We start from the raw sequence: 20,728 nt of genomic DNA, 5'->3' as shown, positions 1-20,728 counted from the left end.
CTTGTACTGTGGATCAGCCGATTTCGTTGGTCCTCCTCAATGCCCCGGCCGACCTTCAGGAAAGATGCGTCTCCATACTCAAAGTAATTCGGCGCTCATAAGTGCTTCCCATCAAAAATAATGTCTAGGGGTGCCTTTGCAATTTTCGAATAGGAATGGAAGATTTTCCCACTGTAAGACCCGGTTTTCTTATTCAAAACAGTCCTTACTGTTAACTGCCTTCAAAGAACCTTGAGAAAGCCTTTCGTCCAGATTTCTGCCCTAATGAGATGACTGAAGCACCACCTCCTGATTTGCAATGATTCGGGTGATATCTCACACCCTCAAAATTGCTTATCAATGGGAGTTTTCGTTCTCAAAGATAAAAATTGAGAATTTGCAGACCAAATGACTACAAATTGCTCCAACTAAAGAAGAAGTAGAATCCACAAAACCCGCTTGTCCAAATGGGTGCCTTATGTCCTCTATTTATTCACTTCGCTGAGAAATTACTGGAAGTTTTTTGGAATCATCTTTTATGATGTACTTTAATTATTAAACTTTATAAAATTAAATAAATAACTTTATAAAGTTAAAGTACAACTTTAATTTAATATTAGAATGAGTAGGCCCCACTTACTGAATTATTATTCTCCGAGAGCAAAAAATGTAATCATCGGGAGACAAAAATGACCCTCTTTCCATAATCACTTGCCTACGAGAGTCGATGATAGGCAAATTCCCTGTTAAAGTTATGTCGCTAGAAAGGGGACATGACAGTCCGCCCTTCCTGAAATTGCTTGCCCTCAAGCAATCTCAAAGCTGGATGCTGCAAAATTGTTTCATTTTCCCAAGTAGCATCTTCGACTGGTAGATCCTTCCATTTAACCAAATATTCTCTGATTACCCTTCTGCGGAGCTGTTTTTCTCTGCTTTCTAAAATGAATTCCGGCACTAGGCTCAATTTCCCTTCATCATCCAAGGGAGGTAATACTGTAGAAGGTATCACATTCTGTCCCAACGCCTTTTTGAGGCGTGATACATGAAACACATTATATACTCTGCTATCTGCTGGAAGCTCAAGCTCATAAGCCAATTCCCCTATTCACCTGGTGATCCTGAAAGGTCCATAATACTTAGGCTTAAGCTTCTCTGACCCACTCTTTTTGAGAGTAGATTGTCGAAATGGCTGAAGCATTAAGTAAACCATGTCACCTACCACAAAGCTCCTCTCCGTCCTCTTTTGATCTGTATATTGCTTATACTGATTCTGTGCCCGAGCTATGTTATCCTGTAGAGAGCTAATAATGTCTTTACTTTCTTGCATCAAATCCCCGGCACGTGGAACTCGAACATCACCCATTAACAAGTCGATGAAACTCGGTGTATCATAGCCATATAATGCTCGGAAAGGAGTCATCTGGATAGACATGTGGAACGTTGTGTTATAGCAATACTCACACAAATAAATCCATCTTACCCAAGCCTTCTGCTGATCAGCCACGTAATTCCTCAAGTAGCCTTCCACCCATTTGTTTACTATCTCTGTCTGTCCATCGGTTTGCGGATGATAACTGGTACTGGGTGTGAGCTCAGTGCCACATAATCAGAACACCTCTCGCCAAAAATGACTCAAGAATCTACTATCCCTGTCACTGACAACACTGCGGGGTATCCCATGTAACCTGAAAACCTCTCTGAAGAATACCTCGGCTACCTGTACTGCAGTATAAGTAGTGGTGATGGGAAAAAAATGAGCATATTTCGTTAGCCTATCTACCACCACATAAATGCAATCACGACCCTGAGCCTTGGGCAACCCGGTAATGAAATCCATGGATATGCATTCCCACTTCTGACGCGGAATGGGAAGTGGCTGTAGAAGTCCTGCTGGAAAGGTGTGCTCCTGTTTATTCTGTTGACAAACAGAACACTCACGAACATACTGCAAAACATCCTTCTTGAGTCCTTTCCATGTAAACCGTTCTCGCACCTGTCTATATGTTTTAAAGTATCCGGGGTGACCAGCTATAGGTGAATCATGAAGAGCTCGCATAATAAACTGCTTCACCTTCGATCCTGGGACTAAAAATATCTTGTTCTTGTAAACAATCAACTCATCCACAAGTGTATGCCTGGTATCAACAATTGTCCCATCACCTATCCCAGATGCCCATGGGTCTCTAGCATATTCTGCAATAATCAAATGCTTCCAGTCCTCAGAGATCTCAATCATCGAACTAAGATGTGGTCTGCGTGACAAGGCATCCGCTACCACATTCTGCGTGCCCTTAACATAAGATATATCAAAGTCATATGCCTGTAACTTACTGACCCATTTCTGCTGCCTATCATTGAGATCCCTTTGCCCAAGGAAATGTCTTAAACTGTTGTGGTTAGTTTTTATGCAAAACTTGCCACCTACTAAGTACTGCCTGAACTTAGCTAATGCATGCATGATAGCTAACATCTCCTTGTCGTAAATGTTGAATGTTTTCTCTGGCCCACGGAGTTTTCTGCTTTCATATGCAATTGGGTGTTTATCCTGCATCAAAACAGCCCCAATACCATCTCCTGAAGCATCACACTGGAGTTCAAATGGCTTCGAGAAATCAGGCAATGCTAGTACCGGACATGAAGTCATGATCTCCTTAAATCTGTCAAAACAAGCCTGTGCCTTTGCTGTCCAAACGAAAGCTCCCTTTTTAAGCAAATCTGTCATAGGAGCTGCGTGTCGCGAATATCTGCAAACAAATCTGCGGTAGAAGCCACATAAACCAAGGAACCCTCTCAACTGTGTCAGGTTCTCAGGAGTAGGCTACTCCACAATAGCGCGAATCTTATCAGGGTCCATCCGTACTCCTTTACTGATAGTATGTCCCAAGTATAATAATTCGATAATGCCTAAATCACATTTAGACTCTTTTGCATACAAGGACTCTGCTTGCAAGGTCTTCAGTACTGTCTCTAGGTGCTCCATATGCTCATGCCATGTTCGGCTGTATACCAAGATATCATAAAAAAAAACTAATACAAACTTCCTCAGCTGATGATGGAAAACCTTATTCATGGTAGACTGGAAAGTAGCTGGTGCATTGGTCAATCCGAATGGCATTACTACAAACTCAAAATGCCCACAGTGACACCTGAATGCAGTCTTCTCAATGTCCTGTTCTCTGACTCTAATCTGGCGGTAACCTGATCTCAAATCAATCTTCCTAAAGTAGCATGCCCCATGCAGTTCATCTATTAGCTCATCATTCCGTGGAATAGGATATCTATTCTTAATGGTTTTTTTATTCAGCATCCTGTAATCTATACACAACCGCAACGAACCATCTTTCTTCTTAACCAAGACTACTGAAGAAGCAAAAGGAGACTTACTAGGTCTGATGTGTCCCATCGCCAAAAGCTCCTTGATGGTTTTCTCTATTTCATCTTTGAGCCTTTTTGGATGCCTGTATGGAGTGATCATGACTGGTTTAGCACCTTCTTCTAATTCAATGATGTGCTCAATCCCTCTATCAGGTGGTGTACCAGGTGGAATATCACTAAATACCTTACTATATTTTTCCCTCAATGTTCATATGTCAGGATGATATTCTGTCTTTTGTTGTTCCTCCTGTGTAGGCATGAGAGTACACATGGTTGCCCATTCAATTTCCTCATGTCTGACCAATCTTTCTAATCGTCTAAGAGAAATTGTTTCGATGTCGCTATTTCGGATAGCTCTCAACACATGTTGTTTCCCATCCACTTCAAACTTGATCTCCATGTCCTGGAGTCGAAAAGTGACCTCACCTAATAAACGTAACCATGTCATCCCCAAAACGATATCCAAGTCACCCATATTGACCACATGGTAATCTGCCTTGAACTCATAATTGTTCAGGCGTAACAACATGTCTTTAACCATCCTGTTACACTTAAGAGTGTAACCATCAGCAACCTGTACTCGAAGACCTTCAAATTCTTCTGTCTTAATACCACGGCGCTCGACCAATCGTGCATCGATGAAATTGTGTGTAGCTCCTGTATCAACCAATGTGATCACCTTCTGTCCTGCTAGAACACCACGTAATCTAAAAGATCCTTCCTGCTGAATGCTAGACAAACGCCCTTGCTGTAAATGCAATTCAGGTTCTTCTTTTTGTTCTGAATTTCCTGTCTCTTCCTTAGACTCTGAACCACTGTGTTCATCCTCTTTTGCTGTACTGTCGGAATCTGGTCCTTCGTAATATGCCCACATAACCCTATTGGCTTTTCCTTTAGGTCTCAAAGGACAATCATGATCCCTGTTATATGGACCTTTGCAATAGAAGCATAATTTCTTCCTGCGCAAGTCGTTTAATGCTTCTGCATCCAGGGGTGTAGTAGATTTTCCTTTGGTTTCAATGCTCTTCCCTTTACTCTTATCAAACTTCTTATTGTCTCTGAAAGAGGTAGAAATCCTGGAAGTGAACCTGCTAGAAGGTGTTGTAAGCTCCATACTCCGTGCTTTCCTCATGGCTTCCTGCAGTGTTGGTGGATCAAATGCCTTAATCCATCCCTTGAGCGGTTCAGACAATCCTTCTGTAAATAAAATAACTAACCTCCTTTCAGACACATCTTGTACCATGACTGACAACCTTTGAAATTCACTAATATAAACCTCCAAATTGCCAGACTGTCTTAACTGTGCAAGGTCGCGAAAATAAATTTCTGGATCCTTCTTATCAAAACGTTCAACCAATCTATCCACAAAGTCCTGGTACGATGTTACCTGATTGTGTTGCAAAGTAACCATTCCATGTGACCACCAATCATGAGTTGCGCCTTCCAGATGCAAGGTGGCATACCTGATGGCATCTATTTCAGACATAGGCCTTAATGCTAGGAAGGTGTCCAACTTATGAATCCAAGCTTGTGCTGTCATCTGACCACTACCATCAAAAAATGGTAAAGTGAGTTTGCTAACAGCTCGCTGTAACTCACTATCATGACCTCCTCTAGGCCTTCTATTCTGGCGGTTGCTCCTCATATGTTCTCTTCTTTGGTTTAAATAGCGATCAAAGTTCAATAGTTCACGCACATGCGGGGGTAATGCCTGCCATTCTGCAGTAGCAGCCCTAAGATCATCCTGGAAATCATTCGGTACATCATCTTCTCCCATCTCCTGAGCCTCTTCCCTTAGGAAAGTGGGACGAGTAGGCCTATTAGCTGTCCATGATCTGCGCCTAGGAGCACCCTGTGATCCTGCCACACTTCTATTATCATGATCAGATGTGCCTCTTCCTTGTTCGTGAATCCTGGGCTGAACAACTCTTTCCATTATGGTAGTCAAAGCCTGTAGTGACTGAGCTATTTCTTGCTGTCCGGTAGTCATGATTCTGTAAAACTCTCTGGTTTCATCATCATCGATTCTGGGAAATCTCGGTGGACTCTATGATTGTCTTTCACCCATATCTCTGTCCTTAAATATTGTTCTCCTGCGAATATAATACTTGGAATATGGTTGCATAAAATATTTCTACCCGATAGGATGGCAGGACTACTGCTCTGATACCACTGAAATGACCCACTCTATATGGGTTACCAAAAATTTGATACTGGGTTGGGACAATTCGTCAAATACTTATCATGTAACCTTCAGTTAATATTATTACCATCAAAGTGCAAATAGATCATATAACAACAATATTTAAGAAAGAATCTTATTGCAAAACAAACCCTTACAATAGTCGAATGACAGAGTCTGATTTGAATGTAGATAGTTAAAACTAAATCAAAACCTGAATTTACCATCTTCGAGTGTTATCATGAAATTGCTAGATCTGTTCTGTTCTACCCCGATCAAAAAATGTTGATAATCCAATTCGTATTTGAGACCTTCCCTGACCGCCTATCAACACTGATGTTTGTGCGTTTTAATGTAATCGGAGCCTGGTGCGACTGTCTCCATATTAAAGACTGTCGGCAGGTTTCGATTCTTGAGGCAGGTCCAGACTGGATCGTTTTGAGCTTCAAATATGTCCTTGTTTGTTCAAGAAAATCGCATCAACATTTCGCTGGTTCAAACCCGCGTCTTGTTCAATGAAGTCGCATCTGGTTCAAATCCTTTCCTTCGTTTCCTGCGGTAATTTACTCCACGCGTTTGCCAGCGATATTCACATGTGTTGAAGGAAGTCGTCGGAATTAAGATAGAAAATCGCTTCTCACCCTGAGTTCCTCCCAATCCCGAGTGATGCCGTTGGACGGTTTAAGTTTATTCTATCCGCCTCCAATGGAACTCGAAATGTTTATAACAGCATTCGCTTGGTAACAATCTTGAGTTTGCCCAAGATTCTTTCCCTACGCTTCCGTCTCTGGTATTCAAATCAGGCCGCGCGGTCTCAGTTCGAAATCCTCGGTTTCTCAACCCTCGGCCATACCTGAGATTTCATTGGCTTTCAAGAGCTGGCACCAGTGCTGACGGTAACCCTGTACTGTGGATCCACCGATTTCGTTGGTCCTCCTCAATGCCCCGGCCGACCTTCAGGAAAGATGTGTCTCCATACTCAGAGTAATTCGGCGCTCATAAGTGCTTCCCATCAAAAACAATGTCTAGGGGTGCCTTTGCAATTTTCGAATAGTAATGGAAGATTTTCCCACTGTAAGACCCGGTTTTCTTATTCAAAATAGTCCTTACTGTTAACTGCCTTCAAAGAACCTTGAGAAAGCCTTTCGTCCAAATTTCTGCCCTAATGAGATGACTGAAGCGCCACCTCCCGATTTGCAATGATTTGGGTGATATCTCACACCCTCAAAATTGCTTATCAATGGGAGTTTTCGTTCCCAAAGATAAAAATTGAGAATTTGCAGACCAAATGACTACAAATTGCTCCAACTAAAGAAGAAGTAGAATCCACAAAACCCGCTTGTCCAAATGGGTGCCTTATGTCCTCTATTTATTCACTTCGTTGAGAAGTTACTGGAAGTTTTCTGGAATCATCTTTTATGATGTACTTTAATTATTGAACTTTATAAAATTAAATAAATAACTTTATAAAGTTAAAGTACAACCTTAATTTAATATTAGAACGAGTAGGCCCCACTTACTGAATTATTATTCTCCGAGAGCAAAACATGTAATCATCGGGAGACAAAAATGACCCTCTTTCCATAATCACTTGCCTACGACAGTCGATGATAGGCAAATTCCCTGTTAAAGTTATGTCGCTAGAAAGGGGACATGACACTAGTTTACCACACAAGGCTTCCCAACAAGCCGCTAGGATGCTAGTGGCCTAGTATTGATTCCTATCAAACATCTACCAATGCTACCATGCAACTATTTATCTACTTTACTCCTTACTTAACAACTTGAAATGCAACCAACTTTAACAATTTGAAAATAAATTTTATTCTAACTATTTGGAAGTAGAAACTATGCAATAATACCAAAGGCTCTTAATCACCATGCAAGTCACAACAATGAGAAAGAAATAGCAAATTTTGGCATTATCTTTGCAACAATTTTCTTCGACCCTTACAAATGAGAGCAAATGGCCTTATATAGAGGCCAAAATGTACAACTGATAGTAGAGATAAAGAGGCAAAACCAACGATCCAGATTGAATCCTAGAAACCTTAATTCAGGTTACCACCCTATCGGCCAATGAGAAGATGCCACCTCGTCAATGGACCAATAAAAAAAGTGGAAAAGTAGCAACTAATGAGAAGGCACCAAAATGGTGGCCAATCAGAATTAGACACTTGTCCTATTCTAGAAGAAACAGAAATTGCCACTTGGGCTTACATCAAATGATCTTCTAATATAAATCTCCCTTTTTCTTTCATTCTTTTAGCTAAGGCAATGAACTTAGCTAGGCTTTCGTTGACTTCTTCCATGGGAGGACAAGGTGTATGCTTTATCTTGAGCTCAGCCGATTTCATCACGCTGCTTGTTGCTTGTAGTGTCTTCTTATGGTCCTTCTCATACTCTTTTGCAAATCCGATAAAGGCATTGAGGGAGGAAAGAGTGCCCAAATGTTTCTTCTTGATAGCAACCTTTCCTAACTCATCCAATCTTGATCCAAGTCTTGTCTCACCAATGCCCTCTTCTCTGATGTCTTCAAACTCAAGCGCCATTCCAATGTCGCTCATCATGGTTGAAATGGAAGTGTTGATGTTTGGGCTATGCTGTGCAAGTGCCATCTGTATCTCCTCAAGTGTTCTCAATCTGGTGGTCAAGGTGACAAACCAAGATTCAACCGTACTCAATCTTCTTTCATCAACCAACTTGGCCCTTTCCAAATATGCCTCCGGTAGCCCAATGAACATTTGTAGCCTGGGAATAGCCAAATCCTTGACTGGAAGGAAATCCTTCCACTCCTCTTCAAATATTCTGAATTTGTTTCTAACAGTGACTAATGACCAGAGTGTCGAGACAAAGGAAGGCAAGAAATTTTGCCCAGCTGGATTGTATCATGGATCCAATCGCTGACTTCATGTAGCTGAGCTGATATTTCTTCTAGGTTGCTCCCACTGTCTTGAGGAAGGGCTGCCCGGTGCAATTGTTGGATAGGCTAGCAATCTCTCCAATATTTGTTTTCGGCCTCCAACTTTATGATCCTTTCATTTGTCTTCCTCAACCTTTCTCTGATTGAAGCTATACCCTCCTAGACCTCTTCACATTCCATATCATCTGTGTTTCTTCCCAAGTTGTGTTCCACTATCTCATATTCTTGGGCCGCAATCTCATCCACTGCTTTGTTGACTGTTGGTATAGCAATTTGAACCTTTCGGTGACCATCATTGTCGCTCTTGATTACCTTCACCACTGTTTTTGCAATATATTTCTGGTTCTCCCTATCACCCTTTTCTATTAATCTTTGGATGTCTTCAACTGTTCGAGAAGTTACTACCCCGCCTCTTGGCATAAGCATTTGCCTTAACCATAGTGGTGCGGTGCATCTCCCCAAATCTGGATTCGGTTCGACTAACAAAGCATCACCAACAGCCTCAGATGCCTGACTTATTTCCTCGATGTCAATCGGCACATCTTCTTCTCGACTAGTTACTGCCATATCATCTCCTTGTTCGTTTTCTGAGAGAGGCGAGTACTTGGTGCTCTCACTGTAACCACTTGATTCTAAATTAGAGCTCACCTCTATCGCGGCCCCTTTATCACTTGAATTGACCTCTTCGCTTCTAGCCTCAATTATCCTTTCTCTTGATGGAGTTGTATGCTGTCTCTTGGCTAGAGGTTCTGAATGTTCTTTGCTCTTCTCAACCTCCAAAGCCCTTTTCTTGCTTTTAACTATTTCTTGTTGTCGGCTACTTCCTTCACCCTTCTATCCAACTAATTCTGCTAGACCTTCTTTTGGCTTCATCTTCTCATAAGTAAGGGGAATCCTTTGACTTTGTAGCTTCCTTAATCTTTTATTATACCACGACTCGGTATTCAAATTAACTGCCCTTGTGATCGCTTCCAAGGAAGGATCCTGATGATCATCCCAATCTACTGGATTCAACTTTGTTCCTTCTACTGTATTATAATTTTCTCTCAACGACTTTCCATCATCTTCTAGTTGATCGGGAATATCAAGGCCTCTCCATTTGATATCTCTCATCATGTTCACCGACAATCTTGAGAAAGCTAGCTTTCTCACATGAAAGTCATCCTTGGCATTGGCCCAAAAGTCTTTTATAGTGGGAACATGCTTAAATTCATTTCCATGAGATACCTTGATAAGACCATTAGGGGTGAATCCTTGCCTTGCTCTGTACCACCCTAGATGATACCATTTCAATTCCTTCTCCACAGCTGCGAAGGTGACCCGATTGGGACAACTATCATTGCCAATTCTGAATGAGAAGGTAATCCCTATTTTACCTTCGTTTCTCATTGTTCTATCACAGTGCTCAAGTTGCCTAGCCAACTCCATCAAAACTATCTTGTCAAGTGGGTATCTTGGAAGCCTCTTGGGACAAACCGTACTTCCTCCCACTCTAATGTAGGTGAATTACGGAAATTGGATAAACCTACTCCCATACTTCTTTATCTTTGCTTTTGCTTCCGATGAAAGTCTCTTAGCAGGTGTCCTTTGTAATACCCTTACTGTCTTCATGGTGAAGGCATCACAAAACATTCTATAATCCTTATTGTTGTGCAAATGAAACTGTGGATAACATTCATGCACCAAATATTGCCCTGGCCCATTGCCAACTTCTCCTAAGGCCCTAAGTCTCCGACTCTTATACAATCTAGCAATTAGGTAAAATAGATAGGATCCCATGTAGAATTGCTTTTGGTTTTGTACGGTTCTAAGTTGCAACTCTAGATTCATGCTTATGATTCTAGCCCAATCAAATCTTCTTTTCCCTTTCAATTTCATCAATAAAGAAGTACATCCAATTTTTGAATTGCATACCTTGAGCTAGGCCCATGATTTGGCTGAGAAGCATGATGGGATCACCATATTCTGATTTGAAATCTACCACTGTGAGCCTCAATGATCTGGTTACTCCTTTCTTTCCCTTGTGTAGCCAATCATGTTTTAGATGTGTGATATAAGTTTCCTGGTTATCCTGAAATGATTTGGTTGCCTGATCCATCATCACCACTGTCATGCTCTTGTACTAGTGAATGTTAAATGTTTCTTCAATAGTTTGTTCGCCAATGTTGGCCAACATCCTCTTCGCTTCATCAAAGATGATGGATTTACTGATAAGATCAAACCTGGATGCGCACTCCATAACCAACTCTGGACAAGGCAATGTGGGAGGAAAGTTGCTGCATGTACAATTCCGCTCCTGTATATCTTCTTTGCCAAGGGGGATTGTCCTTCCCTTAGTCTGTCCTTTACTTGTAGCATATTTTCTATTTCGACATTGGTATCGGTTATTTGCCTCATTTTCGAGAAGAAAGTTGTTTTGGACATCATATCCTCTTTGTCTTTCTTAGTGTTTGTTCCCTTAAGGTTCTTGCTTGCACTAACATCTACCATTCTAAACACTTATTTCTGCCCTTCGTTCTAAGTGATATGGACTACCCTTATCGATCTCCAACCTTCTTTCTATCAATGGATTCTACACTTATTTCTGCCTCGCCAAATGCCCTATCTATACACTTATCAATCTCCAATCTTCAACCTAGGGGTGAGACTACCACTTATTTCTACCTCGCCTTTGCCTTAGGATGGACTACACTTATATCTCCCTCTCCAATACCTACGGTGGTCTAGCTTATTTCTACCTCTTCAAATGTCCTATCATGGATTCTACACTTATCGATCTCCAAACTTCAACCTATGATGGGATGATGAAGTGGTGGACGATGAATGCGAGAAGAACCAAGGGAGACAATATTTAGACAAGAACGAAAGAGAGAAATTAGCTTAAGGACCCCTTTCAACTCTAAATGATTTGAAGTTATCTTTACCAATAGCCGAGTCTTCTTTTTGGAATTTAGATCAGACTTAAAGAATTTCAAATCTCTTGCAAATCTTGAGGCCCTAGCTAGAAAAAATCAGAATTTAGTGCTCTTGGAATTGTCCACCATTTGCCCAAAAAATCAGACCTTTGATCACAATAACCTCCTCCAAATAAAATCGCCCGAATTAGGGCAAAAATTGCAGCTCCTTAGCAAAAATCAGAATTTGCAAAAATCACCTAGCAAAGAGAAGCTTCAGATCTACCCTAGAGAAGCCACCATGCACGAGAATTTTGCCCTACGAAAATCACAAAAATGAGGTTGCTTAAATATGATGGATCTTGCTGCATTTGGATACTAAAAATCACCAAGAAAAAGTGCAGATCTGCCCTCTAAAAATCGCCAAACATGGGGAAGCAGCTCAAAACTATCTTTAAAAATTGCCAACACAATGCCAATCTGCCCTAGCTGGAAAAAATCAACCAGAGAAGATGCCAATCTGCCTTAGGAAAATCGCTCAAAGAAGAGAAAAATCTGCCCTTAGCAAAAAGCACCCCAAGCACCAAAGAGCCAAAGAGGAGTGAGGAATGAAGAAATTAGGGGGAAGAGTTTCCTCTTATGCCTTACTTGCTCATCCTCCCTAGCTGGCCGACTGTGACCCTGGGAGCAAAAAATAAATTAATTAGAACACCAAAACTGGCCCCCAATTAAATGCTTAGCCAAAATTAATTTTGATAAGATGAAATTTACTATTTTAAATTGCCAATTAGACCAAAATTGCAAAAAGAAAGTACATAATGCCTTGGAGATGCTAAATGCTTCCATTAATGATGATTTAGTAATTAATATGACATTAAAATTGGATTCTGGCTAGCCATTTTTTCAATATTAAATTACTAATTTCATTAAAGACTCAAAAAATTCCAAGGCAATTTTAATCCATTTTAAGCCAATTTTTGCAATTCAATTCAAATTGATTTTGCTAAGCAATTTAAATTTTTGACAAAAATAAAATCATTTCTCTAGAGTCTAAAATCGATTTTGCAATTTGATTTCATCATCACAAAATTAATTTTCTCATCGAAGAAAAATTCAAGATTTTCCAAAATAAACTCAAATCTAACAAAATTTCATTTTTTGAAAATTATCCAAATTTTCAAACAAAATTTACAATTTTATCCTGCCAAGTGTTGCTCTTTGAATTTTGTCCGCCCTAAGGATGAAATTGGTCGTTTTGGAAAATCAAGTTGAAACCGGATGAAACTAAACCTAAGCCCTCTCCCTTTTGGCCTGAAGGTGTCCAAGATTTAAAGTTTGAGAAAAAATCAAATCAAAAATTTTTTTGGGACAACTTCGAGAAATTTGGCAAGGCGAATGAAAAAGGGGGGTCCCCAAAGTTTTTGGGGCAATGGTGTGAGAACCTCACAACAAGCCTCTGGTAGGTCAGAGGTTGGGTTTGTGATGAACATACATCTCCACTAAAACTCATCTTCACAATGTAACCAAAACCTGAGACAATCGAAAGTTTACCCTCGAGCAATGTGAAAGAGATAAAGGTCGCACACAAAGAAAAGAAAGGAAAAGAAGAGGAGACAAGACAAGATAGAGGAGAAACAAGGGCTGGAACAAATCAGCTATGGAGGAGAAATGAAGGCCAAAACAACAATCACAGGGAGAAAAAGAGAGAGAGAACGGTTGATGCCAAAGAATAGCAAATAACAGACCCCGCGAGAGAGAGAGAGAGAGAGAGAGAGAGAGAGAGAGAGAGAGCTAATCGAATTTACTTGATGTAGAGGCGATTAAGAAAGCTACATAGGTGAATATATAGCCTACAGAAAATTGAGCGAATCCAGCTAAATGTGCTTGAACAATGGAAAGATCTATTGGCTTATCTCTCCAATTAACTAAATTAGCCAGAGGTGTGCATTCATGAGCCCATGCAAGAGTTTCAATTAGTTCTTGCCAATATCCACGCCAAGAAATGAGAAAGATAAATCCAATAGCCCAAACAAGATGTCCAAATCAGAACATCTACACCCAAACAGATAAATTGTTCACACCAAAAGGATTGTATCCATTAATTAGTTGTGAAGAATTTAACCAAAGATAATCTCTTAACCATCCCATTAAATAAGTGGAAGACTAATTAAATTGAGCTACATTTCCCTGCCATAAGGTGATATGTTTCCAATGCCAATTGAAAGTAACCCATCCAATGGAGAAGTGTATTGGAGAAGCTGATTTGCAGATTGAATTATAAATATGACTCCACGAGAGGAATTCAATATCTATTTTGCCTATTGCTTTTGATATATTTTTAGGTGAGGGTTTAAAATTAGTGACTTTCTTGAGGGCCAATATCTCCTGACTTGTGCATTCAATTTGTTGTTGTTGTATAGAAAGTTGAATCAGTATTCTGATTTTAAATTGTGCAATCTATTCACTGTTGTGGTATAGTGCATTGAACTGAGTTTTTCCAATCTGATTTTTGGTGTCAACATGAGGGTTATAAGCTGAAATTGTCCCAGCCTTCTATACTGTAATCATTGTGTCTGAAAGGTGAGTTAATTGCTGCAAATATATGCATCGTCATCTCTGGTATTACCTCATATAGGGTGGTACTATTGTTTGGAAGTTGTCATGCAAACTGGGCATCAATATCTAGCCCGTGGCCTGCAGTTTTCAATGTCATTATCAGGCGTCCATTCTCTGCCCCACCCGCATAAGGACTCCAGGTCAGCCACATCCATTCATAGTGCCTGCAATTTGCATTAGAGAGGGAGATTGGCGTCCCCAAGTTAGGCAGTGTTTCACATTTGACACCTATGATTTTCTACCTTGCAAGGAGGTGAGTGTGGAAATTCATGTGCATTGATCGTTCATGGTCACTGCCCTGCTGCAAGTCGAAATTCAACCATCATATACGAGGTCTATTTCTAATTTTTTGAGTTTGAAAGACAATGGAATTGCAGCATTAGTTTACCAGTCAATTATGGTTTTCACATAATTATTATTTGTAATTCGTTTCAGTATTTTTACAGCATTTAATATTTGGAAATTCAAAAAACGAAAAATAATAGAAAAAGACAAAAACACTAGAAAAAACATATATTCTTCAGCCATTGGTAGTGTGAGCCAACAGGGCTCTTACAGTGGTATCAGAGCAGATTCTTACCAGCCTACAAGGAATCGGGTTACAACATGGCTTAAGAGGTTTATTTCGGTTAGACACTACACTTGCAAAGGACATACCTCTCCACCTGATGATGGAGAGCCTGAGATTCAGTTTGGCAGTATTGGTGACAGAGGTGTTTGTGGATCATGGGTTCTGGTGGTATTGCATACAAATATGCACAGGTTCAGACATTGATAGAGAGGCTAGGGAGACACTAAGAGATCTCACACATGGTCAGCAACATGTTGCCAACGTGCTGCAGCAGTTGTCTACCAAGTTGCAGCCTATTGCATTCCCTAGAGGCCATAGTAGGATTGAGGTACCAGGGATGACTTCGTCAATTCACACAAGTCCTGGGTTGATGACAGGTCTAGAGTTAGAGGCAGGATTAGAGTTGAGGATCGGATTAGGATTAATGAAGGAATTGATAGTGCACGTTATATTGGTGCAAATAATAGGCTGCAACAGCTTTCTTTTCTGAGAACTGAGGTCGGACCTTTTGTGAATGATGTTGTGGCACACTTTGCTGAGTGGGGTGCTCCTCTACAAGTTATCAAAGAGAATCTTAACTTTGATATATTCCTTACACAAAAATGGTAGCACAATAAGGTGGGCCTGCACTTGAGAGACAAAGGCCTAGATGGTCAAACTTGCTTCAGGTGGCCAGCAAAATGACCTTAGCCCACTTTGATGGCAGTGGCAAGGTGATAACTCGAGCTTGGGTCCATAAGCTCAATACATATTTAGCAATGACTGTGGCATGTGATATAACCCTGGCAAAAATTAACACAGCAATTCCCAAGGTGGGCACCCAAGTGAAGGGATTGTACAAATCGACAAGTGCAAGTTCCTTGTTGGCATCCTATGTAATTAAACAAGATCTGGGGTGACAAAGGGAGATCATATTTACAGAGTATATTAGCAGGGATGTTGACCATCTAAGACATTGGGGAGAAGACAACCATTATTACAAGGTATGTCAGACTGTCACCCCATGTACTGGATAAGGCAAGGCAATGAGCCTTGACCAGTCAACAACCTTGTATTATAAACCTTGATTACAGATGTCATCCGATCAATAGTGATTGTATGCAATAAATAAGAACATACCAAATACTGTAGCCTTAAAGGTAAGTATATATAGTATTACATTTCAATGTTAAGGAATACATTTTATTAGTATGAATAAGCTAAGAAAGAGATATGGTGCTTATATATGTATAAAGTAAATATGTTTACTAAATAATTTCTTATGAATATAAGTAAATATAGATTGGGAAATTGGTCACTTTAGATTATCATATGCATCATTAATAAGGACATAATATGTTAAAAATATATATTAAAACATATATTTAAATTAGATATTATCTATATTGGAATCATATTATTATTATGTAAAAATATTTTTATATTTAAATACATACTAGAAGAACAATGTGCCATGATCTTTTCCTCCGGAAATGTTATTGCAAGAAAAGGGAGTTTGGTATCAGATTCAAGAGGGAATCTAGCATTTCTTCAAAAGAAACCTTGAAAGAGAGGAAGCAGATAGAGGATATGGTTCAGTCCACCTTCGGTGATCTCGGTCATATTAATTCAGAGGAAGTAAACTTTGTTAAGATGGATTCTCCAATAATCAATAAATTTTAGAAGTCGAGAGGACTGTGATTCATGAATATACTTCATGACTATTTGGGCCTAAACCGTGTGTACATCATGAGGAGGTGACGACTTCCAAATGATTATCACTTGTATTTGCGGAAGTTATTTAAAGGTGACAATCTTACAATAACTTAATTCTCTATTATGATGGATATCTTACGATGTCTATGTAGATCATGATAGATCATACTTTGCATGGTGGATGTTCATATGGTAAGCATTATAAGAATGGACATGCACATACCTTATGAACATTTTGAGTACATGGTGAATGTTATGCAAATTGATGTTCAGCAGTCCACTAAACAAAGTACTTGGTGAAAAATCATATGAGATGACATGTAGGTCATTACTCACAGAGTTTGGTGAATATATTGCAACTCGACACTCAGGAGGCCATTGCTCAAAGAGTACATGGTGAAAGCCATATGAGATTACGATCACGTGAAAGTCAATTCACAGTTAAAATTAGTTATGATCACGTGAAATTGCAAGATGGTTAATCTTTATGATTTCATGTGAAGATGATATGTTAGTTAATTGTTACGATGTTATTATATTGTTATCTTAAAATCTTAGAAAGATGGTTATTCATTCATAGGAAGTGAAATGGTAGTTAGCCGTTGTGATGCTTTATGAATAATAACTTATTATAGAAATTATGATTTGAGGAATATGATATTATCGTAGAGAATTTATTTCTTGTACTAACGTGGCGAAGGGGTGAAGCATTACTAGAGAAGGAATTGGCACGGGGGCACCAACTACCATTGAGCCAATAGGTATGAGTCTTAACCACCATGGCTAAGGCAAAACAGCTAGGAAAGAAAGGGTATACCGAGGGACCACTATGAGCCACTGGTCAATAATTATACATTATGAAAAAAAAATCACTATGCAATAAATTTAAATGTATTACCATGTAAAGCGGATGATCTCAGGGCTTCTTGTGATATTGTCATGCCTTGTTACAATAGTACCATAGAATCTGCATATGTTTGTATATATATGTACACATATATGTATGTATGCATGAAATAGAAGAAGATATAAGGTGTATACGCCATATACCTTGGTAAAATTATCACACATGTACGCATGTGTGTACACATATGTATGTATGTGTATACACATACACAAGTATAGGTAGGAAGGCTATGATATTATTACATTAAGGTATTTTCATGAGTTAATGGTATTCCTTGCCAATAGTTTTATTATTTCATCTTGAGTCGCCACCTTGCTGATTATTTTATCAGCCTTTACGTCAATTTGGTGACCTCTTCAATTGTGGATGTGTGCCACATGTAACAATGGCTCTTGATTTCTTGTAACTCTATTTTTGAAGTTGTGGAAATACATCTATATGGATCTTTTTATGACATGAGACATTGCATGAAACCTATTTAAAGCATATCATTATGAGCTTGATTATGGATAAACAAGGGGAGCCACGCTATGGTTGGGATTTCTAGGTAGAATGCCAAGGAAATATAGTCTTGTGGAAAGATCGGACCTAGGGTATGAGCCACAATTGGAATGTTTTGTGGATAGATCATACAAGCATCTAGACCACACTCCCATCTAAAAGATTTGCATGTGAATGTGTAGTCGAATGGCTTAGGAGATTAGGATGCAGATAGTGCGGTACCATGTTATGACCTCGATGGTATTGATTAGATGTATTACGATCTTTTGTGGTGTATTATGGTTATGCTTGTTGATGCATTGTTATAGATGAATCATACACATGCTATATTGATTTTATATGGTAATGAGTTAACATGATGTATTGGAATTCTTATGTTTATATTAAGCACACTTGTAATACATTGATGAAATGTTAATGCTCAATCATATTTAGATTAAAGACTCATAGAACCTATATTGTTATAGAGATCAGGTACATTTCTATCAGGTAATGATTTAAATTTCTCCTAAAATATTATTGTGACAAGATGGGCATGAAGGCCCAGGTTACATAAAAGGAAAAATAAGATCCACTAACCATTTAGTGAGTACCAAGGCAATCTGTGAGCCTACAAGGATGATCTACTCATTTAGTGAGTACCACATACCAAATGGTATGTATGAGTGATTTAATTTATGTGATCAAGTTATAAACTAGAGTATGATAGATAAGGGATTACAAGATTTTGAATGATTATCTTACTCTTGAATATTGAACATTGAAAAATTCTCTTACACAAGCTATTGGTATGAGAAATGAACTAAAAACATGGAAGTGTCTACATGAGTGAAACAGGAACATGAAATGGAATATCCTAAAACATAATCAATTCAAGTGATGCTGAAGTGAGCACAGGTATGGCAAAGTAAACACAGATATGCTTGTGTTTCCCTTTTGATGTTATGGTATCATGTAAGCATTTTTCTAAAAGCATTGAGATAAGAGAATGACAGACCTTCATTTTGATTCGAAATGGAATGAGATGAATTCATGATGTTATATATATATATATATATATAGTACTTTAAATATTCTTTAGTGTTTAAAATTTCAAAGTTCGTTGAGGATGATAAATAACGAGGGGGAGGGTATGTTACATCCTAATTTTTGCCTACTTTAAAATTGCTCATATAGCCATTGAGTTTTCATTTGAAATCAGCTGACAGTTAAAATTAGTTATGATCTTGTGAAATGGTAAGATGGATAATCTTTATGATTTAATGTGAAGATGACATGTTAATTAATCGTTATGATGTTATTATATTGTTATCTTGAAATCTTAGAAAGTTCACTATTCATTCATAGGAAGTGAAATGGTAGTTAGCCGTTATGATGCTTTATGAACAATAACTTGTTATAGAAATTATGTTTTGACGAATATGATATTATTGTGGAGAATTTATTTCTTACAATTAACGTGGCAAAGGGGGGAAGCATTGTCAGAGAAGGAACTGGGCACAGGGACACCATCTACCATTGAGCCAACAGGTATGAGTCCTGACCACCATAGCTAAGGGAAAACAACTAGGCAAGCAAGGGTATACCAAGGGACTACCATGAGCTACTGGTCAATAATAATACATTATGAAAAAAAAGATCATTGAGCAATAAATTAAAATGCATTACCTTGTAAAGCGGATGATCTAAGAGCTTCCTGTAATATTCTCATGCCTTACTACAATAGTACCATAATATTTGCATATGCTTGCACATATATGTACCCATAAATGTATGTATGCGTGAAATAAAATAAGATGTATGTACACGCCACTTGATATAAGATGTATACGCTGGATACGTTGATAAAAATATCACGCATATCTATGTATGTGTGTATAGGCAGGAAGGATATGATGTTATTGTATACAGTTATTTTCAAGAGTTAATTTTATTCCTTAACAATAGTTTTATTATTTCAGCTTGGGTGGCCACCTTGCTAATTATTTTACCGGGCTTTATGTCAATTCGGTGACCTCTTTAATTTTGGATGTGTGCCACATGTACCAATAGCTCTTGATTTCTTGTAGCTCTTTCATAGTCACCCTTCTCTTGTCCTTTCTTAATTGTAGATGAAGTAGCTTATATGGGAGATTCTAGGCACCTGATACTATAGAGAGTTACCAAGTATTTGAAGCTCTCTGAATTGCTATCTTCTCAACCACGATAGCCCTGTAATTTTGGCATCATTTCTCAATACAATAGCTCTAAATTTGCAACAATTTTTAGCCATGACAACTCTATGGATTTTATCATCCGCACCATAGTATCATTGTGCAAGACCACTGCTCTAAAGCGTATTTATTGACTGCAAGTGTTGTGAATCTCCATTGCTGAGAAAGCGTTAAAGTCTGCAAGTGCAAAGAAACTGATTGCTAGAGAAGAGGTGGAATCCATTGCCATGTTATGCAATCTTTTTTTTAAATGTTTTTCTATTTGAATAAGAGTTTTTTTTGAATTTGGAAGAAAGAAAGGAAAATCGTAAATTTGAAAGACGTGTCTTTATATTTCATAATGGTTGTGTATTAGTATAAGTCTTGAAGATCAAGTTACAGTCCGAAAGAGCAAGTTAAACATTGATTCCATAATTGAATTTTGATATCATATCAGACTGCTAATTCATAGCAGAATATTGATTGTATATCATGTTGAAGCCATAACACAACATGGAAATCATAATGGAATATTGTTTTCATAACAGAATGCTAATCTCATATTTGAAGTATTAACATATCATAATATAGACTTTACAACAGAACTATGTTTTAAAAGAATTCCATTCTAGTGCCAGCTTAAATAGGGGCATCCCTTCATGTGTCTCTGAGACAAGAGCGGCACCCTCAAGGAGGATTAGTAATTAAGATGCAAGTAGCATGAATCTTTTTGATAAGCCTTAAGCCAGATTTGGCAGATGTAAATGGTTGTGGTAAAACAATGTTTAGAACTTCACACCAGAGATTCATCCAAGATGACCAATAAGGTTTAGATGAAGGGAGTGAATTGGTAATCATTAAAAGTGGGCTAACCCTGCATGAAAAAGAGAATG

The 20,728-nt window shown here is 38.7% G+C and overlaps 1 protein-coding gene across 2 annotated transcripts in view; it reads right to left on the bottom strand.

The window, feature by feature from the left end:
- Nucleotides 1-20,728, bottom strand: part of LOC149576641 (uncharacterized) — a 239,168-nt gene that overhangs the window by 24,570 nt on the left and 193,870 nt on the right. The window contains exon 12 of one of the 2 annotated variants that reach the window (XM_089818690.1): nt 12,002-12,034. The exons of the other annotated variant lie outside the window; for it this stretch is intronic. Within the exon in view, the coding sequence (XP_089674816.1) occupies nt 12,002-12,034 (33 nt within the window). The remainder of the gene's footprint in view (nt 1-12,001; nt 12,035-20,728) is intronic. 2 annotated transcript variants of the gene reach the window in all.

Source organism: Cupressus sempervirens, chromosome 1 (genome assembly GCF_028749045.1).
Source record: "Cupressus sempervirens isolate cs-2001-9-10 chromosome 1, ASM2874904v1, whole genome shotgun sequence".
NCBI classification, from domain to species: Eukaryota; Viridiplantae; Streptophyta; class Pinopsida; order Cupressales; family Cupressaceae; genus Cupressus; species Cupressus sempervirens.
The sequence above is the reverse complement of the archived record's forward strand: the minus strand, read 5'-3'. Positions and strand labels throughout refer to the sequence as shown.